The sequence below is a fragment of the Lepidochelys olivacea genome (genome assembly GCF_965140295.1).
Source record: "Lepidochelys olivacea isolate rLepOli2 genome assembly, chromosome: 7".
NCBI lineage: Eukaryota > Metazoa > Chordata > Testudines > Cheloniidae > Lepidochelys > Lepidochelys olivacea.
In genome coordinates this window covers 97,765,288-97,791,381 of record NC_140417.1, presented here as the reverse complement: position 1 = coordinate 97,791,381, position 26,094 = coordinate 97,765,288, and the positions used below count along the sequence as shown (strand labels likewise).

Genomic DNA, 26,094 nt, shown 5'->3' with positions numbered 1-26,094 from the left:
TAGCACAATAAACCTTTTTAGAAATATGTATTGATGGCAAGTAAATTAAATACATTTGTGGTAAATCTCATTATTATTTTGCAGTTAGTAAAAAGTGTCCGCCTTAATGGTACACTATTTTTTCCACTCAGTTTTATGTAAATACTAAACACTTACTTCTGTAGCTATTATACAGATAGTTTCCATAAAAACAATACTTAAACCAGTTGGGTTCTCTGTTTATCTGTAAAGTCCCATGTAGGGCACACTATTTGCAGGGGGAAATTTGGATGATCTCCTAGATCTTTTATATAACTCTGTTTTCTATGAGTGGTGAAGTTCTACTTCTTATTACAAATTATTTGCAAGAACTGTAAAATTTTAAATCAATACTATGTCAATCATGGTAGAATGTTGATTGTCCTCATGCTTTTTATTTGCACGTAACATTTGCATTCTTACATTAACATTGCTTATAACTTTTGCATTCTTTCCTGGGCTTGCATTTTTGTCAGCAAGGTATAATGCTGATTGGAGCTTGTGGCAGCGTAGCTAAAACCCATGGATAGCTTTTGGCCTTCAAACTCCAATGCCTCAGAGAGTTTAGTGGTTTTACTAAGTGTTCTGATTTGTTATGTGACTATGAAGTGTCAAGAACTGCCATCCAGATTTTGTGAGCTCCACCAATTCTATTTGAACGTAGTTTAGCAGCTGCCTTTTTGGTACAACTCTGAAGTTGAACAATGTGTGAAAATATCAGGTTGCAAGCAGATCATAGCAAATTTTTCTGATCTCTTCTGAAAAAGAGGCATCTATCACACTTTTCATAGTGTACAGTAAGGAAAACTGGGTTTTCTGCAAAACCCATCGAATGAATGAAGATCTACAGTGTGACTGGTCCTTTGACTGCCTTAGTTGATGTTCCAGAAGGCCTTCACCTAATCTGTAAGGTCCACCTTCTCCTACAAATCCCTCTTCCAGAGATCTACTACTTCTGTGACTCCTACATTATGTTAGTCAACTAATAATGGGTAGGGTTGTAGAGGCCAGGCATAATTCATGTGTTTATTACATAATATATAGTTACAAAATTGTATTTATTTAATAATATATCCATATAAAGATGTTTTGATGGTATCCCTCTCCTCCATCCTTCATGTGTTTCATATTGTCTTAGCCAATATTTGCAGGATCATGGTATATGTGCTAATTTAGACACATGAGTAGTTCCCATGATTTAATGTTTACAAGACTGTGGTCACAGATTGTAAGTGTTTTGGAGCAAGACTGTGTCTTCCTTTTATGCATATAACAGTGCCTAGCATATTGTGAGTGCTACTGGAATACAAACAGAATAGTAACTGTGAGTTAGGCGCTAATTTTAATTTGCTCCATAAATGATTTACTACCTTAATCTGAATACTGACAAAAACGCTACTCGTTCTCACCAAGAAAAAAGTGTCCTTGGCCTTATATACACACACGTAGTGTATTTAAGGATGTTTCACCACCAATACCTGAAGAGGACTTGTTCTTTCTCCTACAATAGAACATTGTACAGGTCTTAATGGATTATTTTGCCAAGTTTTGGTGAACAGTGCTGCCTGTATTTTGCTCTTAATTCTGCATTTCAAATTCAGCCTGCTAGTTGGTGTTAATGTAAGTGGTTTTGTAAATCACAGGTATTCTTATCTGTAGATTACAAATGAAAATGTGAATTAAATATGCAACATTTTAGATTAAAAGCTTTGGGATCACAAAAGACTGATTTAGAGAGAGCTTGCTATTCCAGAAGTGTGATTTCCACACACACACCCCATGACCTTTCAGAGTATTTTGAGAACAATTTTCTTACAAGATTGAGTCTGCTGTCAGTTATGCTTGTGCCACTCTGTTTTAGACAACAAAAGGGAACACTTACACCTGTGCAGCGTCCCTGTGAATTTAATGTGGCTCTGTACAGAGATGAGTCCCCAGGCATAAATCAAATTACATACATGTAATTTAAAGCAGAATTTGGTCTCAAGTCATTGGTAAGAGATTTCTCTGGTTTATACAGTAACTTCTGCTCAGCCCTTCATGATTTTATTAGATTGGACAAAAAAAAATGCAGACCTATTTTAATCTCTTCTCTGAAAGGTACCTTGTTTGTAAAAGCTTCCAGAGATGAGGAGGGTAGGCATGACCTCCCTTGGAAGCTTATTTTGGACCTTAACTACCCTTATCGTTCGAAAGTTTTTCCTAATAGCTAACCTAAATCTCCCTTGCTACAGGTTAAGCCCATTGCTTCCTGCCCTACCTTCAGTGGACATAGAGAACACTTGATCATTGTCTTCTTTATAACAGCCCATCACATATTGGAAGACTGTTATCAGGTCACCCCTTAGTCTTTTTTTTAAGACTGAACATGCTCTTTTTTCAACCTTTCCTTATAGGTCAGGTTTGCTAAGTCGTTCTTCATTTTTGTTGCTCTCCTCTGGGCTCTTCCCAGTTTGTCCATATCCTTCCTAAACTGAGGTGCCCTGAACTGAACACAGTGCTCCAACTGAGCCTCAGCAGTGCTGAGTACAGTGGGATAATTACTTCCCACGTCTTATATACAACACTCCTGCCAATACACCCCAGAATCATATTTATCCTTTTTTACAGCTGCATGACATTGACGTAGTCTAATATTCAGCCTCGAGGGAATTCTTATGGACATATAAACACCAAGGGCATTTTAAAAAGACTTTCAGAGTCTGTTTTGTCTACCCTCCTATCTGTGAAGAAAGTGTAAATAAAGTGTATTTGCTCTATTTCTCAATATGACGCCTGGCATCCCTTAGCCTTCCAAAACTGAGAAACAAAATAATTGAAAACTACAATAAAGAAATTACAGGATCATCATGAATTCAAATTTGTGTCTGAGAGAGAGAATAATTTATTCTTGCTCCTTGCTAAGTGTTAGTGTGTGTGGTGTTAATAATAAAAGGTAATGGATTAAACTGTTTTTGCTAACACATTGGTTACTCAGAGAAGCCAATATCCTTAAACCTGGCAGTATGATTTGGTTAAAATGGAAGGGATAAAGTGAAGATTCATATTTTTGGATTCATATATATGTACCAATTCATAAGTCTTAAGTAGAATTGTGGGACATGTAATTCTAATACAATAATTGCCAATATATATTTGGCTAGGTTTCCTTGCAGAGTTGGATTGTGGACAAAGATGAGAACACTGAGTTGTTGCGGTTTTGTGATTTTATTTTATTTTATTTATTTTTTGGGTAAGAAATTCTCCAGGGAAGGAGTAGGACTTCTAAAGCGAGAATGAGCATGTATATATTACTGTGGATGCACACACGCTGTAAGCGATTATTAGCTATGTGCATTTTTAACACCTGTCTTCTAAAATACATTTTTATTTATCAGTTTGTTCAAGGGCTATGTATAAAATAGTCTGATACATAGTGGTCCATAACACACAAAACAGAGAATTTAGAGAAATCACAGCAATCTATCTATATTTGACTGCGAGAAACTCAGTGCCAGAAGTGATAAGGTTATATAATTTCATTCAGAATAATTTTCCACACATCTAAAACAATTTCTGAAACTCTGACAAATATATTGCTTCTCATTTGTGTGACCTAAAATGCAAGACAATTATTATTTCTAGTAAGGCAAAATCATTGGTAACTTCAGGAGGTTGGTCTTCAGTTTTAAGCTGGTATAAGAGGTTTAAAAGTAAAAGTTGTGTTATCAGAGTTGTAAAAAACTGTTTGTTAGTAACCAGTAGTTTTCCGCTCTTTCGATAAGAGAACATTGGATGGCTAAGAGAGGAACATGCTTAGGAAAGGTATTAATGTTTTGTGTTGACAAATTTTTACATGAATATTAATGAAGTTAGTGTTAAGAAAGGGAACAAGATTACTACTAACATGACTGGGAATGGATTGTTTTAATTTTTCTTTATTTATGTGTCTTGCCAATATTCTTGTCATTATCCTTCATTTTAGCCTTACTGCAGTGCACATAACATATGGATTATGCAAGCAGCGGAGAGAGTGTGACAATGTCTTTTTTGCTAATTGAAAATGTAAATAAATAGCTGCACTCATACACTGCAGATATTTAGTTATTTTCTTTACATTTTTGGCAAGCATGCACTATAAATAACTGTGATTTGAAAGCCTATTAGAAAGTGCTACCTTCGTAAATCCTATAGTATAGTATATCATAGGAGGGGATTTAGTTTCAAATCTTAAACTTAGTTTGAAAGTTGTAAGAACATTAATTAAAAGTGATTTTTCTATGATATGTTGCAGGGCTAAATGCATCCTGCTAAGAACCATAGCTTGAGAATGCTATGTTTGTTTACATTTGGTTTTGGTTTAGAATACTCACTGTTTGTGTGGGGTTTTGGCCAGCTGGTTGGAAATCAGTAACAACAAATCTACCTCCTAATTGGCAGTAAGACGCTTGTATCTAGTCGTTTGATCAGATTACTGCAGATCCGGACTCAGTTTATTTTAGTTTCACCCATGCAACTCGTATCCAAACTTCCCTAGTAATGGCATTTCTCTGTGATCCACTCTACAAATTTGTAAAATGAGGACTATACAGAGGTGTTGTGAGGTTTAATTAATGTTGCAAAGCCCTTGGGGATCCTGGCATGAAAAGTGCTACAGTATATGTTCATATAGCAGGGTGGGCAAACTATGGCCCATGGGACTGCCACCCCAGTGGCACCGCAGGGCTAAGGCAGGGTCCCTGCCTGCCCTGGCCCTGTGCCACTCCCGGAAGCGGCCGGCACCATGTCCCTGAGGCCCCTCATGCTGCCCTCGCCTGCAGGGACCGCCCCCCACAGCTTCTATTGGTCGGGAACGGGGAAACGCGGCCAATGGGAGCTTTGGGAAAGGTACCCGTAGACAAGGCCAGCACGCGGAGCCCTCTGCTCCCTCTCACCCACCCCAGGGCTGCAGGGACATGGTGCTGGCTGCTTCTGGGAGTGGCGCGGGGCCAGGGCAGGCAGGGACCCTGCCTTAGCCCTGCTATGCGCTGCTGCCACCCTGGAGCTGCTCAAGATACGTGGCACCAGGCCAGAGCCCACACCCTGAACCCTTCCTGTACCCCACGCCCTGTCCTTAACCCCCTGCCCCGAGCCCTCTGCCACACCCAGCACCCCTCCCTGCACCCCTGCCCCGAGCCCCTTCCTGCACACTGTACCCCCCCCCACACACAACGCATTCCCTCCTGCACCCCAACCCCCTGCCCCAGCCCTACATTCATGGCCCTGCATGCAATTTTCCCACCCAGATGTGGCCCTCAGGCCAAAAAGTTTGCCTACCCCTGGCCTATATGGTTGATAAATGCCTTATAGTGGCTGTTTCTGAATTATCCTTCATTAATTGCAAGTAGGGCTTCAGATTTTCAGCTTTAATAGACAAGACACTGATAAAAGGTGTTAAAGTGTAAAAAGAAATATGAAAGAAACTGGTGTTTTTCTAGTGTTTATTGGATAAACACCAGAAAGGATTATTCTGTATCTAAGAGTCTGTCTACATGGAGCAGTAATGTGGACTATAGAAGTGGGGGGGGGGAGGGGGTTTAAGCATGTTGTGCATTAGTTGGCCCACGTCGATCCAGTTGGTTCCCTAGCTCATGTTAGAATTGTTCTGTTTGAAACAGTATGATGCTAAAGTGCACTGGGGAACATTACAAAGAGATTACTTATTACAGTATATACATAGAGAGAGCCCTGAAGAAACCTGATTTTTGGACATCTACATCAAACTCAAAAAATGCTAAAAGTAAACCCTGAAAAATAAACCCTGAAAAAGAGAAGCATCACATGCAAGTACGATATACATACTGATTTTGGTCAATGGGATAAAGGTTGTCATATAAAATATAACTTGCTATCACTATTTTTTCTTTGAATAATGTTTTTGGGCAAACGTTGCTCCTTTACATAACAATGGAATTCATGAGGGCCTTGTGACTATTCAAATGCAGAAGCTAGGATAGAGTTGCTGTTCATAGTAGTGGTAAAGAAAACTCCTAATGCTCTTACAAAGTGCAGTATTTTACTATTGCTTCCTTTTAAAATACCTGTATTTTAGCCTTTTCTTGTTTTCACCCTTCCACGGTAGAGTCTCCTGACTAATATGAGATGGGGGAGGTGTGTTGATGTTACTCTATTCTCTTTGCCAGCCTGTTGGCTGCTGCAAAGTGTTTTTTCTTCTACTCCTTTCCCAGTCTCCATTTTTAAGTGGTGGTCCTCCAGTGTCTGATTCTACTGTTTCTATCTCCAAACTGTAGCAAAGTAAAACTGACTTGATTCTTGCCAATTTCACTACTGTCTAGAGGGTATACTAGCAGCAGTGGAAAATAACAGGACGGTTCAGTATCTATTGTGACAAAGTTCCTCCTCTGCCTTGGTGGGTCCTGCGCTTATTGGCAGATTTGCTTGCCTCAGAGATTCACGGCAGCCCTCAGTTTGGCCACATTTGCTAGTGGCTCAAACCTGCCATTCACTCAGCTAACCTCATCACTGGCCAGCATGGGAAAAAGGAAGGAGAACAATCCCCACAGTCTCTGCTGGTCCACCATGTGGTTCGGGGAACAGCCCAGAGACCTTCCCCTCTGGTGGAACCCACAGTCCAGGTCAACTCCTCCTGTGTCTCATCAGGAGTTGGGAGGTTTGGGGGGAACCCAGGCCCACTCTCTACTCTGGGTTCCAGCCCAGGGCCCTGTGGACTGCAGCTGTCTAGAGTGCCTCCTGGAACAGCTGAGCGACAGCTACAACTCCCTGAGCTACTTCTTTACCCTCACCACAGGATCTTCCTCCTGATGTCTGATAATGGTTGTACTTCTCAGTCCTCCAGCAGTCCGCGTTCTCACTCTCAGATCCTAGTGCCTCTTGCTCCCAGGACCTTGCACGCATGCCACAAACTGAAGTAAAGTCCTTTTTAAACTCAGGTGCCCTGATTAGCCAGCCTGCCCTAATTGATTCTAGCAGCTTCTTAATTGGCTTCAGTGTCCTAATTAGCCTGGCTGCCTGAATTTGTTCCAGCAAGTTCCTTCTTGTTCTGGAACTGCCCCTGATATCTTACCCAGGGAAAATGGACCTGCTTAATCTGGGATTAATATATCTGCCTTCAAAAATACTCTCCTCTACCCATCTGGCCTGACCCTGTCACACTACTAAGCTGCAGTTTGGGAAAGCTGTGAGCAGCAGAGGAATTGGATTGATTTATAGTCTGTTTACATTTGGAAAGTTATCTTTGCAAACATAACAGCTAGAAACCTAGTGTTATTTTTTTAATGAAAGCTCAGATTCGGCAGAAGCTAATACACTTGTGTAGAAAAGCTTCCCATAGACCTTTGAATATATTTTTCTCTCTTTTAACCCTACTGTTTTGTCTCCATTCACTTTGAAATCTGGCCCACAAACACTTGAACATAGTGCATAGGTTATCATCCTTTTGTTTGTCAACTGTTACTGTAAATTTAGTACAAAATGCCATGTTAATTACTGCTATTTTTTGTGGACTTTTCTTTACCATGATCTGTATTGATTAATATTTAAAGAGCAACAATAAGAGCACAAGGTCATTGGGAGATAAGTCTGAATTTTTTAAAATCAAATATATCCTGTAATAAAAAAATTCAAGGAATTTCAAACAAAGTTTTAAAGATACTAGATGATTAAAAATCTTAATCCTAACCTTATTAGTTTTATTAAAATCATAACCATAATCACATTTATGTACCTAATAACCAGTTTTTGGTAACTACAGTGAAGCAAAATTTTGACAGGAGGGTTTTTTAATATAAATATTGTAAAATTAGCAAATATAGCCCTCCAAAGAGCTAAAATTTACTATTTTGCAGTGTTGAAAATTGGTTGTAAATGGAAACTGTAAGATCTAAAGATGTACCATAGTACCTGGGAGCTCATCCTTGGGAACAAAGGGCTTTAACAGGGTTTATTTTATTGTTGTGTAATTCCAGGAGAACTTTGAGTACCAGTGGCAGTTACCCAAGTCCTGTTTTAGTGAGGTTAATCCTTTAACCCACATAGGATGCTCAGAAATATTTGAAGAGGCACAAAAAATAATTCTTACCTTCTTTTCAAACACCACATAAAGTCATACTGCCCCTTCTCATCTGTGCTCATTTTCAGGCCTTGTCTACAGGGGGAGGTTGATCTGAGTTACGCAACTTCAGCTATGTACTTACATCTAGTTACTGCGGGGTCCACGCTATGCAATGTCGGCTGGAGATGCTCTCCCGTCGACTCCCCTTGCATGTCTTGTTCAGGTGGAGTACAGGAGTTGACGGGAGAGCGATCGGTGGTCGATTTAGCGGCTCTTCACTAGACCCGCTAAATCGACAGCCGATGCATTGATCGCCGCACGTGGATCGCCCTGGTAAGTGTAGACAAGCCCTCAGGCTGGCTATCAGTGAGTTTTTACACACTGATTCAAGACTTTATTTTTACTTCTTAAAAAATGAAGCTATTATTTAGCTAAAAATAAACTCCACAAACCCAGAATTTGTCTACTATAATTTACTTACTTCCCTTCATTCAACTTTGGGTGAAACTGAACAAAATATTCCAGGCTGTTAATTGGAGACTTCTTTCCTATCTTATTTTTTCAACTTGATTCTTTCTCTAGCATTTTAAAAAATCTTTTTAAAAAAAGTTGTCTTATCTACTCTGATTATGTGCTTTTGCAGATTATTTTGTTTATTTTCTCTTGGCTGTTACATTAGCTTTTTTTTATAAAGAAATGGAAGAGAGGCTACTTATATGTTCATTTTGAAAAGCTGTTTGTTTTCAAGACCTTACCAACTCATGTGGTATCCATGTGTCTGCAAGCTTACTGCTTTTCTTTATGATCCTGACCAATACTGTAACCAGCATGACATAAATAGACTTCAAGTGGAAACTCAGCATAAAAAGAGCCAGTTTTGGTGGGACTCAGAATTCCAGGAAAAGGTCAAAATGGTATTTAATTGAAGGGAGCTGTGATGTGCCGTGCGTATATCCTGTTATTTTAACGAAGATTCCACATGATTTTAGAGTTTAAAAAATAACAGTTGCATCTGGTGGAAGGTGTCTGTTTGTGGTTCTGCTTGGTCAAAATTTGCACAATACTGGGTGGAAACTATAAGATAAAAATGAAGATATAATCTAAGAATGCTCCTTTACTGCTTAATTTTAGGTGTTATATTTAAGATTTGTTTGTGGTATTTATACACAGCCCTTAGTAAAGCCCTGAAAAGCCCTTAGTAAAGCACACACTGCAGCTGTGTGAGCTAAGGGAGATATTTTGCCTTAGTTCATTGAGCCCACCAAAATATTTGGGTCTGCATTTATTAAGCGTGACTTATATAGCATCCTAGGCAGACACAGTGCTTTACAAACACACTGTAAATAAAGGCATGTTAGGTGTCCTGAGGAGTTTCTACAATTTAAGAAGACACAAATGTAGGCAAGACAATAATTCAGGCACATGTCTGTTGGATGTGGGGATTTACTGATGAGATAACAAAGATAGGGAGCATTCCTGGAGGAAGAAGGTTTTAATGAAAGGATCTGAAGAAGAGAAAAGATGCTAGATGGACAAAAAGAAGAATGCTTCATTCACAGGATGCAGCATGTGAAGCTAAGAGTGGGAGGAGGATTGGGACTGTCAGATATTGTAGAGGGAATGAGATCAGGAATGTAGTGGAGGCAAGATTAGGTGGGATGTGGAGATTGTCTGACCACAGAAGGTTCAGAAAGCCAGGTAAGTGAGGTGGTCTTGATACTGTGAGTAGTGTGATGGAAGAGGGCTCTAGCAGGGGCATTTTTGATGGATTAGAAGGGAAAGAAATGATAAGCAGGGAAAGCCAGTGTGGAGAGGATTACCATAGTGAAATGTGAGAGATGCATGGGAAATTATTTTAGCAGTGGAGAGTAAGGAAAGGGTGGTGATTTTTTGGTCATATTCAAGAGGAAGAAATGGTAGGATGTAATAGACAATATGGAGAAAGTTTAGAAATTAGGGAGAACAGGTGAAAAGCCAAATGTGACCCCAGTAGTGAGCCTGGGAGACATGAAACAAAGTGTAGTTTTTCCTGGAGATACAGAAGGAAGAGGAATAAGGAAGAAAGAAGTATTTTGAAAGACTTGAGATGGTGAATCAACATCCAAGATGAGATGTATACGGTGCATTTGGAGATGTGAGAATGGACTAAGAGGAGAAGGAAGTAGGGAGGTAGAATAGGGAATCATCCATGCAAAGGGGATGGTGGAAATAGCAGGAGTGGATGGAGTCCTCCAGAAAAAGGAGAGGATTACACCATGAGACATTCCAACAGCTGGGAAAGGAAGGTGAGGAACCACTGTTGGAGATACTAAAGGAATGGTCAACAAGATAGGGTGAGAAACAAGAGAACACAAAATCGGAGAAGTGGAGAATGCAGAGGTAGGAGGAGAAAAGAATAATCAACAGTAATGAATACAGAAGAATAAAGACAGAGACACTTTCTCTTTCTCTTTCATTTAATAAGTGACTTTGGTCAGCGTGGTTTCAGAGTCCAGGTAGCTTGAGCAGACAACAAACTAAAGAATTTTGAAAACATGTTCCAGTATTGGAGTTCTCGCTAGTGATTTGTGCACTGCTGTTGTCACTACCTCAGGCCTTCCCTGTTTCCTTGGGAACTAAGAAGGGAATTAATCTGGAGGTTCTAAAGCTATGCACAAGACCTTATAAGATTTTTTTTCTAGAGGATTGTCTTCATCTACTCTTTATCATCTGTTCCAAGAAATGACAGTTGAGAACGAGTCATTTGAAAATTTTCCACCTCTTACTTTTGGTCTGTGTTGTAATTATTCAAGACACTTTAAACAAAATTAAATCCAGCAGTTAGACCTCTTGTTGGTTCAACATTCAATTCTCATTTCCCATTAACTATATTGTCTTCCTGCTGCCATCTGGTGAAGAAATTCAGGGACAACAGCTGGTGAATTCTTTACTTGATTTGCATTCTCAGGAATAATGTTCTTTGCAGTGACATGAGCATGAGTGATGAGCCAATATGTTCGTAGTTGTAAGGTGACTACCCAACAATTAAAATATTTTAGACATTTTCTGTTTCTAATGAGTACTTCAAGTTTTATAGTTTATAATCATAATAAGCTGCTGAGAAGAGAAGGGGTGGAATCAGGAAAGATTTCTACAGTCTTTTAATGTTTTAGTTTCAGCTTTTTTAGCAAAAAATTTGGGATCTATACTTAGTGTAGAGCTGCCTTAATATAGGATTTCTCCCATGTGACTTTAATCTCCATTGTTGTTTAGTTTAAAAGGACACTGCGAACTCACTGTTTTTAAAATAATGTACACTATATCAGCTAAGTGTCTTTCTGTATACATTTTTTTTCTTTCTCTCTGAAAGACTGAATGAATTTTGAGAATGGATTTGGCAAATAAACATCTCTCGTTGGTATTTTGAAGACCCCTGTAAATCCCAGCCTGGAAACATGTATGTGTTTGTGGAATATGCTCACAGAAGCACTGCTCAGGGGCACTCCAGACTTGGGCTCTTTCATCTTACCCAGAATAGTAACAGTAGCTTCCAGGAAAGCTAAGGAGATTAAGGAGAACTTTGTACCTGAAGCAGCTCATCCTCACAGGGGGATGAGTTGGTCCAGGATCACATCCACTGTGCCAATGGCAGTAGAACCGTAGAGGGAACATCTGGACTTCAGCTGGAAGCGTACTTCCCAGCATGGATAGACAGACACACTAGCTCTGCTCAAGCTAGCAAGCCAAAATAGCAGTGTAAGCAAGAGTGGCACAGGTGGCTAGTCAGGCTAACTATCCAAGTACAAACCCACCTGATCCCCCCCCTGGGTACAAACTCAGATGGCTAACCTGAGCTGCTGCTGGTGCCACCCCCAGCTATGCTGGTATTTTTAGCACACTAGCTTGAACAGAACTAGTGTGTGTCTGTCTACTCAAGCTGGGAAGCATGCTCCCAGTTGCAGTGTAGACATAACCACAGAAAGTAGTACTAAAGCAAGGCATGGTCCACGGTTGATTAGGGAGGAGAGTCAGACAGTGTGGGTCAAAAGGGTGTCCACAAAAACAGGACACACATTTTTATAGAGTACATCTACATTACAGATGGGAGCATGCTTCTTAACTTGGGTAGGCAGAAGCCTAGCTCACTAATAATAGCATGAGGGTAGCATGAGCTTACCCATTCTGTAAAAGTTCTTGTCCCCCTGTTTTCACTGGTAGTAGCTTGAACAGCTTTCTATATCAGAACAGCTTTCCGCTGCACTCTTTTGATCAATACAGGTAAACGTGGATCTTGCTCCAAGAGCTGCCTGGCCCACTGACCACACCTGGGTGCCGATCAATGTGTGGTTGGAGAACATTGTCTTCCATGACTTCTCCTGAAGTGGCAGGAACATACACCTTTACCAGGAAACTTCACAGAGGCTGGAGCATGTGGGTATTTACTGGGCTCTGATCAAGTGCTAGGAATGCATCAAGGCAGGCAAAAGACTCCAGCAGTTGATCCAGGAGAGCTCATTGTACATGGCCCTCTATTATGAGCTGGACCAGATGCTGTCAAGGGCTGTCAGCACAGAACCTCGAGTGGCTCAGAACTCCCACCTCAACCATGTTGGCCTCATCGTCTGATGGGATGCTGATGAGAGCCAGGGCAAGGAGGCAACAGGGAACTGCAGAGGATGCTCTGGAGGACAAGGAGTATATGATTCTGCAACTCTACCTGGAGAAACGGTTGGGAAAGCCCTCTCAGTGAGCTCCAGGAGGACCCTGAGCTGGGCAGGAACCAGAACCAGAGGCTGGTAAGTTATAATGGATCCCTAGCCTCCCTGACAGTACCCCCTCCCTCTTGCTACATTTCCCTCCCCTTCCTGGACCTTCAACTCATAAATGGTCCCCAATGGAAGACATGGCTACAAATCAACAATTTTATTGATTTCTAGTGAACCTCTGTGATGCATTTGGCAGAAGCTATGTCTGAGAAACAGATTATTAACACAAATAATTGTGCCCCACTGCCTGTGCATTTCTCAGCCAGCATGCAGGCAGTGATGATCTGGCCTCACAGACCGGGGAGCAGATTTAGAAAGTCCCAGTTGGGGATGGGACAGTTATAGAAAACTTTGTAGCTGTTTGTCTAAAGTTAATGACCGCTGTCCTTTGTCCCTTAGAAGAGTACATAGTTTCAGTGCTTCTTACCATTCCCTCGCAAACAGGAGCTGCGTGGAATGGGAGGGTTGAGGTGGAGGGAGGGTTCGGTCCAGGAAAGGGAAGGGAAGACTATAACTTTTCCTCAGACAACCAGTCACAACAGTCTTTTTCTCCCTTGAAAGATTACAGTTTTTTTTTACCATCCTTGTCTCTGTTGCCTGGCTTCACCCTGCACCGAGCCATGCTACACATGCTGTGCGGGAGGGAACAGATGGTAGAATGATCCAGTCTGGCGGTTGGATAAGCACAGTGTGATGACCCTGTGCTGTAGACAGCTGAGGGGCTTGTCATGCTGATCTGAAACTTCAGGGAACCCAATCAAATTGTTTTGTCTGTCTATGACGTGGACTAATTGGCAGAAGTGTTAAATGACTGTTTCAGTTTTCTTAGTAGCAATTGGATGTCTAACACAGTGGTTCCCAAACTTGTTCCGCTGCTTGTGCAGGGAAGGCCCCTGCCGGGCTGGGCTGGTTTGTTTACCTGCCGCATCCACAGGTTCGGCTGATTGCGGCTCACAGTGGCCGCGGTTCGCTACTCCGGGCCAATGGGAGCTGCTGGAAGCAGTGGCCAGTATGTCCCTCGGCCTGCGCTGCTTCCAGCAGCTCCCATTGACCTGGAGCAGCGAACCGTGGCCACTGGGAGCCACGATTGGCTGAACCTGCGGACGTGGCAGGTAAACAAACCAGCCCGGCCCGCCAGCGGCTTTCCCTGTACAAGCGGTGGAACAAGTTTGGGAACCACTGGTCTAACATAATGAATGACAGTGAAAATGAGGTAAGATCAAGGCTAAAATAGAGAAATAATTTGTTAAAAATTATTTAGACAAGTTAGATGTCTTCAAGTCACCAGGGCCTGATGAAATACATCCTAGAATACTCCAGGGAGCTGACTGAGGAGGTATCTGAGCCATTAGTGATTATGTACAAAAAGTCATGGAAGTTGGGAGAGATTCCAGAGGACTGGAAAAGGGCAAATATAATGTCTGTCTATAAAAATGGAACAAAGACAATCTGGAGAATTACAGACGAGTCAGTTTAACTTCAGTACCCGGAAAGATAATGGAGCAAATAATTAAGCAATCGATTTGCAAACACCTAGAAGGTAATAAGGTGATAAGTAACAGTCAGCATGGATTTGTCAAGAACAAATTGTGTCAAACCAACCTAATAGCTTTCTTTGACAGGGTAACAAGCCTTGTTGATAGCGGGAAGCAGTAGATGTGGTATATCTTGATTTTTAGTAAGGGTTTTGATACTCTCTTGCACTACCTTCTCATCAACAAACTAGGGAAATACATCCTAGATGGAGCTACTGTAAGGTGGGTGCATAATGTGTTGGAAAACCATTCCCAAAGAGTAGATATCAGTGGTTCGCAGTCAAGCTGGAAGGGCATATTGAGTGGGGTCCTGCAGGGATCAGTTCTGGGTCCAGTTCTGTTGAATATTGTCATCAGTGATTTAGATAATGGCATAGAGAGTACACTTATAAAGTTTGTGGATGATACCAAGCTTGGAGGGGTTGTGAGTGCTTTGAAGGATAGGTTTAAAATTCAAAATGATCAAGACAAACTGGAGAAATGGTCTGAAGTAAATAGGGTGAAATTCAATAAGGACAAATGCAAAGTACTCTGCTTAGGAAGAAACAATCAGTTGCACACGTAGGAAATGACTGTCTAGGAAGGAGTGCTGCAGAAAGGGATCTGGGGGTCATAGTGGATCACAAGCTAAATATGAGGCAACGGTGTAACACTGTTGCAAAAAAAACAAAATATCATTCTGGGATATATTAGCAGGAGTGTTGTAAGCAAGACACGAGAAGTAATTCTTCTGCTCCTCTCCATGATGATTAGGCCTCAGCTGGAGTATTGTGTCCAGTCTGGGCACCACATTTCAGGAAAGGTAAGGACAAACTGGAGAAAGTCCAGAGAAAAGCGACAAAAATGATTAAAGGTCTAGAAAACATGACCAATGAGGGAAGATTAAAAAAATTGGGTTTGTTTAGTCTGGGGAAGAGAAGACTGACAGGGGACATGATAATAGTTCTCAAATACATAAAAGGTATATAAAAGGAGGAGGGAGAAAAATTATTCTCCTTAACCTCTGAGAATAGGACAAGAAGCAATGGGCTTAAATTGCAGCAAGGTGGTTTAGATTGGATATTAGGAAAAACTTCCTAACTGTCAGGGTGGTTAAGCCCTGGAATAAATTGCCTTGGGAGGTTGTGGAATTGTCATCATTGGAGATCTTTCAGAGCAGGTTAGACAAAGACCTGTCAGGGTTGGTCTAGATAATACTTAGTCCTGCCATGAGTGCAGGACATTGGACTAATGACCTCTTGAGGTCCCTTCCAATCCTACCTTTCTGTGAATCTGTGATTCTATCTTTATGTGCCCATTTCACCATTGTTAAGCAGGCAGAAGGACAGGATTTTCTGGTGATGGTGGGGTGGGTGTTTTTTGTGGTTTCATCTCCCTTTGAATGGAAACACTGTACTGTAGCTGAGAATATAGTCAATTTCCAGTTGCATTGCCACCCAATCGTGTAAACATATTTCTGGTATAGTAGAAAATCCAGCTAGGTCTTGAAGTTCAATGGTAGTGCAAAACTGCTTGGTCCACCTACATAGCCGACGAAAACTCTCCATTCAGCAAAATATAGGGGGCTGACAATTAGTAGAAACAGCTCTCTGGCATAGATTGCCAGATCTCCTCCACAGGACTGGAAAGCCATGTCCCTTTGCTATTCTAGTGCCTTGAAACCCACTATTTTCTCCAAATGTTCACCAGTCTTTAAAGAAGAAATTGAAGGCTGTTAACATAGCCCTTGGAAAGAACTGCAACCCCCACCTCCTCTGGAGACATTATTAACATTTTTTTTTTAAGTTAGTACATGTTTCTTTCCATTCATAGCCTCTGCACTGTCCTCAGGGGCTACAAAAGTTGTCTGAGAACTAAGAATAGTCTAACAGTTGCAATCCTGGAATGTGGCCTTGTACAGCAAAGTTATGTTCTGTGGGGGGATTTCTTGTCTTCTTACAAAGGAAAAAAATATATAATGCTACTGTTGTCTTTGAACTGGCAGGGCCTTTGGCTCCTGAGAAAGAAACCATCCTACCAGGAGGGCAGGAGCAATGACCCAGAGGCAGATGATGAAAGACCATGGAGGACCTGCTCATTGGGATGGACAGCAGGAAGCAGTAGCAAACACAAACTGCACAGGAGGATCGCGCCGATGAACCAGTTCATGGCACAGGAGGCATGCCATGGGGAACAGAAGCATTCCCTAATGGAGAAACTGACAGAATTGAAGATGGGGTCCATCTGCTGCCATGACTACTGCCCCTGTCTCTGAACTGCCACCATCTCCACCTCTTCCAGCTGCCCCCCAGGGTGTTGCTGAGGCAGAGGACCCAACCCCCACTTCCCTGAGTGATCATGAGGAGTCTTCAGGAATCTCAGTATCAGACCAGCACCCAAAACCTCTTGCAAGAGACACCCTTGAGCATCCAGGAAGAGGAAGTTAACCCTGTGAGGGTGCCTGAAGCCCATCACGTGCCTCCCTCCCTAACTCCATGCAAGAGACATTCCTTTTGTCCCCAAGAACAATTTCCCTTTCATTATTCCCTCCTTGTCAGCAGAAGGGCCATGAGACGTTATCATTTGACCATTGTTATGTTTGGTTGGTTTCCATCTTTTAAAAAAACATTTCAATTACATGTTCAATATGATACATTTAATAAATGTTACCGTTTCTCTGACTTGTGTGTGGACCCTCCTTCCTAAGTATGATGCATGTAGGATGTTTTCAGGTTTGGGACTGGGGCCCACGATTCACAGCACATGAATTGGAATGTTGTAATTGTCTGGGGCCATCATAGTGCAGACACTTTTTCTGTCTGCCCCACACCTACAACCTCCCCCCACCCCATATCCAAACTTCCAAGGCTACATGGCAGGAAGGGGGAAAGTACAGTTAATGTTACATGCTTACAGAAAGCACTGCTAGTTCTAAACGCAGCAGAACTAACAACATAGAAAATGGGTAGACAGATATTTTGATGGCTTGGTTCACATGCAGGAAAAATGAAGCACAATTCAAATAACAAAACGGACGTCTGCCACTACACAATGATTAAATGGCTATTCCCCCCCACCCATGACAAATTTCAACTTTAATAGAGATTAATTAGTGCTCCGTAACAGCTGCTAAGTATAGTTAGTGATGCTCATAAAGAATGGTTAAAAAATTGAGTGCTCCTGATAACGCAGGTAAACAAGTGTGAACAGTTAAGACAAAAGCATTGCACAATGACAGCATTACAACTTGGCCGCCACCCTCCAGCGCACATGCTTGACCCAAAGGTGTTAACCCAGTGGAGGTGCCCTGTTGTAATTGTCTATAATGTGTGAATTGTCACAGGAATGAATGGCTAATGACCTTCAATTATGGGGGGGGAAACAAAGTATGTAACCCAACATGTAAGTGCCAGTGTTCCCCCTGATGCTTTTCCGGAAGCTGCACAGGATGTGAAGTTGTCCCTCGGCACAGGTAGATGTCATTCTCTGCCTCCTGGCTGTGCCAAGATATGTGCAGATGTGGTATCCCTGATTTCACCTACCTGCTGGGAACTAGGAACAGTGTGAATGTGGATTGGAGCCAGATGCCTGGATAGAGTTTGTAAACCAGACTTGTCTTGAGCCCTCTTCGTACAGATGCACTCCCCTTTATTTTCATGAATGTTATGGAGTGTGCAGCAAGCAACAATTCTATGAATAGCATTTGCCATATTGACATCCAGACAGGTGTGTAGGCAGCACCAACAAGATTTCAGCCTACCACATGCACACTCCATGTCCCTTCTGCAGCTACAGATGTGATTGGCAATTTTGGAGGTTTCATCACAGGACATAATCTTTAATTTCTGGAGACAGGAGAATCCTGGTGGGCTGGTGACCCTAGCTACGGAAGCTGTTATTGAGTCCCTTTTCCCATCAACGTTTGTGTAGTTTCATGAGCCAAATTAGGATGTGGGGTCTCTGAAAATAACTGTTGGCCCAAACACACACACAGACCCATAGGAGTAAGGAAGCAAGTACAATCCTGATCTCCTCAGCACCCTAGCATAATGAATCAGTGTTTCCTGTGTTGGTATTCATGACTCTGCCTCTGCGGTCCACTAAGGCTTGCAGAATGAGTGAATAGTAACTTTTTCAGTTCACATATTCACTTGCTCCTTTTGGTAGGCAACGTGTTGGGATATGGAAACCTGCATCCTGTCAAATCCAGCTATTATTTCTGGAACTTTTCTAATGGCAACCACCTGTGGTTAGATCACATTAATTGCCTTGCAAACCTGCAAAACCCCAACCCCAACAGTGGACTTTCCAATTCCAAAGTGGTTTGCAATTGACCTACAGTCTGGTGTTCACAGCTTCCACAGGGTAATAGCCACTTGTCTCTGCACCAGTATGATTTCCCTGAATCGAGTGTTCTGGCATGGGAGGTTTGGTACAAGCTCATTAGACAGCTTGATGAATGTCTGTTTCCATATTCAGAAATTGTGAAGCCACAATTATCCCAGGTTGCCAAAATGATTTGATCCCACTGCTCCATCCTGGTTCTCCTGTCCTAGAAATGATGGCCCACCCAGGGGCATATTGTGGCAATAGCAGCACTAACCATATCTGTACCATAGTAGCTAAATGAATTGTCCTTCACCCTCAAGGTCAGTCATCTTTGTTGGATCAGAAAGTTCTGCACAAATGCCACCAGCATGTTGCCCATCGCCTACTCAACTAAAGAAACAAACATTTGTCCTGTGATAAGGAGCAGGAACAGAACCATGGCATCATCCCATTGCTCCATGTGTTCCATTCAGTGTGGCAAGTGGGGTGATATGATCAGTAACTGCCATTGACATATGTATGAAGCCTAGGCAAGGGACAATACCAACAACACACAGCAAAGTCATTCATAGACTATCTCCTTGTGACACTCAGAACTCGGGGATACCATCCCTGAAGCTGTAGTGCTAACGTTGTGTAACAATGGTGGCAGTTTGGACATGGGTACGCTCATGTACATGGCATTATACCCATGTCCAGCACAGGATATGTGGACACTTGGTGTGGGTATGGGGAACATGTGTGCACATGTACACAGTCCAAGTAACCAGGTACGTGGGCCAGGGCAGATATAACCTATGTGGAAAGAAATTTCATTTTTAATTATGCTCCATAGATTGAGGGTATAATTTAGTATGATGTAGGGTGAGTAGACCGCATGTGTGAAAAATCGGAACAGGGGGTGCAGGGTAATAGGAGCCTATGTAAGAAAAAGACCCCAAACTCAGGACTGTCCCTGTAAAATCGTGACATATAGTCATCCTAGTATGATGTGCCATTCTTAATCCACATGAAATGCTATCTGATCTCTGTGCAAATCTCCTATGAATATCAAAAGTAAATTATGCCTTTATATGCTAGCCAATCTTTCAGTTATCATAATCTGTTCAGTAGCTTGTTGTAATTCAGCATCACTTACATTTATTAAACTTTATCTTTATATTTTGAAGATGAGATTTTGACCTCAAATCACAGCAACCCTTGTTTTAAACTGTTCAGTACTACTGTTCTTAGGCCCTGATCCTTATATCTGTGCTTATCTTTTCTCAATGAGTTGTCTTACTGAAGTCAAAATGAAAAAAGTGGAGTAGCTGCTGTTACATTGCAGTTTTGACAGAGTTGGGAGATAGATTATAATCTAAGTGTGAACGGTACAGAACATGCTGGCATTCTTTTCCTTTTGTGAGCTCCTGGTCTTGAAGTCTTCATATTTTTGCTTTGTAATTTTGTCAACTTGAAAAAAATTATATAAGGACAGAAAAGAATAGATAACGTTCCTATTACAGCTGGTTGAAAATCTCCAAATTTTGAAATTTCAATAGAAATGTCACAATTCAGCAAGAAGGAAAAATTGTTTGTTTTTCAAAAATTGCTAAAAATGCTTCTTATTTTTCTGAGCTGATTGAAAATTTTCTGAATTTGAGATTTTGAGCAAAAAAAAAAAAAGGGGTATGAAAATTTTCATGAAAAATGTCTGTTTGACCAGCCCCAATTCTTGCATTATATACAGAGTTTTTAGCCACTTGTGGCAGAAATATGGAGGTTTTAATTTAATAAGCAAGTTAATAAAGAAGTATAAAATAATCTTAATTTTATTTAACTATGTAAGAACACCACTTGAGAGAGAACCCAGCAGACCAGAAATTTCTTATATATCTGAAAGAAGCACCAGCATTATTTTGTGTTATGTCTATCGGTAAAGTAAAAGCCATGTATTGACGTCTTTTTGGCTTTTCACTTCACTAACTTCTGTTCTGTGTAACACAAACGATGTTACTTCTTGCCAGTAAAATTTTAGGGAGCCTGCCTTGTGTTTTCAGAATACTACAAGAAATGCCCCTACTCAAGTCTAGCCTGGATTCAGAAGATTAAACAACGGTTTGTATCTTTCTCTAGGTGCTACATGCAGATTTGTAAACTACTGTACTGCCGTAGTTCTATTCAGAGAGTTACATGTTTCTGAAAGGGCAGGGCTTTGCATAAATAGCTATGTCCTTACAAATAAGGGGTAATCTAGAAATTCTCTTTTGCCTTTTTTCTTTGAAAGGGCAGCATTCTGCTGTTTCTAAATTATGTATTATTTGTATTATTGTACTGCCTAGGAGCCCCAGTCATGGACTGGGCCTCCTTGTGCTACACACTATACAAACAGAATAACCTGACAGTCCCTGTCCCAAAGAACGTCTTTTCAACTCTTAACAAAGCCAGAGGTAGAGTTTACTAAAAAGGCTGTAAACCTGAAACAGTTACAATCTACAAATCTTTTCATTTATGCTGAGACTGCGTACTTTCTACATGTTTATCTTTGAAGGAGTTCCAATAAACTTTAAACACAGAAAGTGAATGCTGTTATTTTTCAGTCAGTGCTACAAAAGATATCTCAGTATAATTCAGTGTATGTAACTTGAAGCCATAATCTCAAATGTATGAAAGATTAGGTTTAAACAGTTTACATTGTTTTTGACATTCAGTTAATTCATAAGTACTTTAAATGCATACATTAAAAACTATATTATATATATATATATTAATAATATATAAATATATTATTATTGAGATTTATGATTAATATTTTCAGCCTGTTCAACTATTTTACCTTAACACTTTGTACAGTGTTGCAGAGGTCAGACATGAAATGGTTTTAGATTACCTTTACTGCATTTATACAGGATCTTTTTCACCTTACATATTTGCACTGTTCATTGGTTATGATTTTGGCAAGAGAGGTACAAAACGAAAAAGGAGATTTGAGTGGTAGAGTTCTAGGAGGGACTTGCTAGTTTGTTTGTTTTTAATGGGGAAAAAACTCTCCATTTGAGTCAGTTAAGGAAATCAATGGGTATTAAGATATTCTTTTACAAAATGCTTTGCTTCGTCTTAATGGGTTTTTGTATTTTGTTTTTCAGCCAGAAAATTTACAGAAGAACTGGCTTCGGGAATTTTATCAGGTATGGTAAGAATGATTCCACGTGTAGTTCTAAAAATGTATATAAGTTCAGTATAGTTAACAATGAGCCATTTTTATACAAAGAATTTTTGCTCTTTTAAACTGATAGTCATAAGCCATCTTACTTTAAAAAGCAAAAACAAGACTCATGAGCCAAAATGTTTGAATGGATAATAAAATTTAATAAAATGTGACTCTGGTTTTAGAAAGTGGTTGGGAACTTTTAATCTTAGTTGTTTTGTTATGATGAAAGGCAGTTTATGGCATTTTATGTTGGGGCAGATTCTGGGTTCAGATGCTTGTCTGTATCATGACATACATAAAATAACTCTGAAATCTGCCAAGGTTTCCACAAATTTTTTACAGAAGATGGGGTATAATCTATCATTTGGTCTGTTGCCCATTCCAAAAACAAAAGTTTCAACATTTTACAGAATCATTTATTTTGGAATTAACTCAGTCTGAGAAGAGGGACATTAAGGATTCAGAAAAGGGAATATATCTGGGTGAAAACGGGAAAGAAAAAAAACCAACCTGTTACAGATTGTAGGCTTACATTTGTGTTGGCCAGTAAAATGTTATGACTTTGCCCTTGTGGAACAGATCTTTATTCTACTGCAAGTTGTCTGATGTTCGTACTGTAACCCATAGAGTTAGCAGATTTTGTGAGGGCCAGAACCTCAAAGCTTTCTTTTCCTCATAATATAAAAAAGTTCAATTCCACTCCATAAACCAGAATATATCATAATCTTGAATTTTTAAGGATAGCAACCAAGAGCAGAGCTTCTGTTGTTGTGTACAGTTGAATGAGTCTCTTGTATCACCCTGAGAATTTACTACTAAAAAACCTTAGTGTTTTCTACCATGCAATATTTAGGATGAGGCCAGGACATTCAGTCCATTTTTTATTGCCGTTTTGATGTTTGCCAGAAATGGGGCAATTCTTTTATCACAAAGCTTTGATTCAAAATGGAGATTCTTAGCAAAGATTGACTTGAAAGGTTTATTTTCAGAAGTATCGTCGTAACCCGCACTATCAGACATTTGCAGTGGACATGTTGCATTTTCAGTACCAAATATTTCAGTCGGCCAGAGAGCTGTCCTTTAGGTCTTCACAAAATTCACTGTAACGATAGCTGCAAATTGAAGACAAGAAAATGTATACATGTTCTGTACCTGTATCATGAATTAATATGGGACACTTTATCCATTCCAACTTGGAAAATTTTAAGACTGGATGTTCTGTTTTCTTTGAATATTCTGGGCAGACATTCATGAATGTTCAGTGGCTGTGGCAAACTTGAACTTTTCTAGCCTTATTCTATTAAGAATATGTAGTTGTATACAGTACAGCAATAAAAATGAGGCATTGCTGTGTTCCCTCGCAGGAATAAATGTGCTACTCATTCTAGTCATAAGCATAAGGAAGAAGGAACAGGAGAGAAGCAGTGTATCTTTCTACTTAGTGGGCTATTTAGAGGAAGATTTTCAAAGGCCCTAAGGGGAAGTGGGTCTTCCCTTAAAAGTTAATATTTACTGTGGATTTGATTAAATCTTATTGTGGTATATATTTTCTATACAGGAAATACAGTTTTTTGTTCACTGCAAGCTGTGTGCCACAGTAAAATATGCAGATATAAGGAGGGTCCATTCCCCAGAGAACTTGCAGTCTCAAACAAAAACATAAAAGCATGAATTCAGTAAATACTGTGGTAAAGTCAATACCTTGGTATATTACCTGTTTATTTCTTAAGTAAACATATTTCATCGTATGTTTGCTACAGATTGTTGTATACAGTTCTTGGGAAGGGACTCTAGCAGTGTCTCATTTTTATTGCTGGACTATATTCAGCAAAAGTAAATTAGAACTACTCAACATACGGCATTACATATTAAACTCCAATAATAAAACAACATTCTTCATCCCATATTGGAGGTAACAGCTGTTAAAGTATATCTCCAAGCCTGGATGAGCGCAAAGCATTCTTTAGTATGATTTATTACTATTATTCCGTTCCTATCTGCCACTGAAGACAGCAGTTCTAAATTTTACAAATTTACTGCAATCTTATCCATCGATTATATGAATTCTTGTGAAGAATCCTTAGGTTTATAAAGGGACCTTTTTGTTGTGAAGTCTTGAGATGTGTGCTCACCTTGTAGGTATATCTGGAAGTGGAGGCTGCTGAACAAGGAACAGTGCCACCATTGAAATCATAAATGTAGAGCTTTAGCAATTTAATATTTCAATAGCTATGGCTTACTCCTAGGAATCTATAAGTTCCACATGCCCCTTGTAATGTCCTAGGTAGGATTCAGTATCGAGACTCGCAAATAAACTGTAAATTAGCCGAAATTTAGGAGCACTGAAAAGATTTGTCAATTGTTAAAGCGTTTGCTCCCTTGCAGAAATATATATTCAAATGGGTTTTCAGTGAGTTGGATCCACTAGACTGGAAAGGCTTCCCATATTACTATTACCTGTATTACAGTAGTGCGTAGAAGTCCCAATGATCCTGGGCCCTGTATAAACCCTTTAAATAATCCTTGCCTCAGACAACTCAGGTGATTAGCTGCAAGAAAAAAAATCTATTTTTGTTGAGCCATTATACCACCTAATACAGTACTAGTTAATCACATTGACCAACATGACTCATGGAAGGTACATATTTTTCTCATATAGCATGGAAGGTTGGGAGGGGAGAGTTCATGGAGTAGGAGCAGGCCATGGCAATACACCCAACCAATCCCACAGGGTATCAGGCTGTATTACCCTTTTTATAGTGCTCCTTCCGTCCTGTGCTGTGGAAATCCTACACTTCGGTATAAGGTGGGTGGTGCTCCAAGAGCAGTGAGGCAGTGGAGCCATACTGTCATGATGAGCCCAAAGGTATTTTGAGGCATACAGTCTTTGTGTGGATAGCCCTAGGTTTCAGTTGATTCCCCGAGATCTGCAGGCTTTGGGAGCCAAATCCAGTGCTTTGTCCGCTGTGGTTGGGGAAGGGCCCTGTCCAAATGACTGGATAAATCTCAGCAAGAAGTTTCATAACTACCTCATTGTTGCTCCCATAGGAGGGAGTGGTCTGGTTTGTGATGACTAGTGATGGACATCTCTCAAGGACCTCAGCCAATCCATGTCTTTTGTTTAAAACTGGGAGAAATATAATGGGATTGATTGGCTCAAAAAGTTGATAGTGGGACAGCCTTTCAGCACAGGTCAGTGGTTTGAATCGGAAGCAGGATGGTAGTGATCGAAAGTCCTTAGTATCTGATGGTTTGTTCTGGCCTGTGTGATGGGAGTCATATACGAACCTAAACAGATTGTAGTCTCAATCCTAATCTTAGTGGAAAAATGTCTTCATTAGAATTTGTGCCTTGTTAAATTCTTTTCATATTCAGAAAGTGGGATAAATTCTATTCAAATGAGTTACTGATTACTTGCTTGATGCGTAATATGAGCATTAAAAATAGTTTTTTGCATATTGGCTTGAGAAGAAGGATAAGCAGTTCATGTTCTTAAGTATAGTAATAGAAAGAGCATAAGGTTTGTTCATTTTCATATGTGCACAGTCATTAATAAGTGTGCAAATGAGCAAGACAAAGTATGTGATCTGTTACAGCAGCCAGGTGTCATCTTTTAAACGTGCAGATAGCGTTTATGGTGTTTCAAACACCCTGCTTCTTGCTTCAGACTTGCCTTATGCAGCATTGATAAAACGTTAAAAGTACTGAATAATTTCCCAAGTGAAAGCCAAAAGGGGTGTCCTTGAAAGGTGCTTTTGGAAGCTGCTGGGGCAACAGAAGTAATTCAGGGGCCTTGTAGAAAAAGTAAATAATAGAAAAATCAATGCTGAATTTCCTAATTTTAAATGATTAAAAGTAACCAACCCTGCTGTTCCAATTTTACTGTATAATTAAATTATGTCTTGATAATCAAAATTTTATCTGGTTCTTGTAGCGGAGACTAAATTATTTAGATGATGAGGTTGTAGTAAGAGGTTTTTAGTGTAATAACTTGTGCTGTTAGCTTTGTTTTTGCACAGTTAGCGTTTCTTTAAATATCTGAAATAAAGAGTAGTTTTTAAGTATCCTGCAGCATACCATTAGTCTTATAAAAAGTGGGATTTTCTTTCTGTGTTATATTGGATTTATAACTACATAAATATTCACATAATATTCCCTCCACAGTCATCGTCCAAACTAAACTAAATTAAATTAAAAATTAAAAAATGCCTCCAGATCCTTTAAAACAGATTTTCCTCCTCTAAGAAA

General features: G+C 40.3%; 1 protein-coding gene across 4 annotated transcripts in view; it reads left to right on the top strand.

Moving 5' to 3' along the window:
* Positions 1–26,094, top strand: part of INPP5A (inositol polyphosphate-5-phosphatase A) — a 426,365-nt gene that overhangs the window by 94,319 nt on the left and 305,952 nt on the right. For all 4 annotated transcript variants that reach the window (XM_084635262.1, XM_084635265.1, XM_084635263.1 and 1 more), the window contains exon 2: positions 21,782–21,823. In XM_084635262.1, the coding sequence (XP_084491388.1) occupies positions 21,782–21,823 (42 nt within the window). The remainder of the gene's footprint in view (positions 1–21,781; positions 21,824–26,094) is intronic.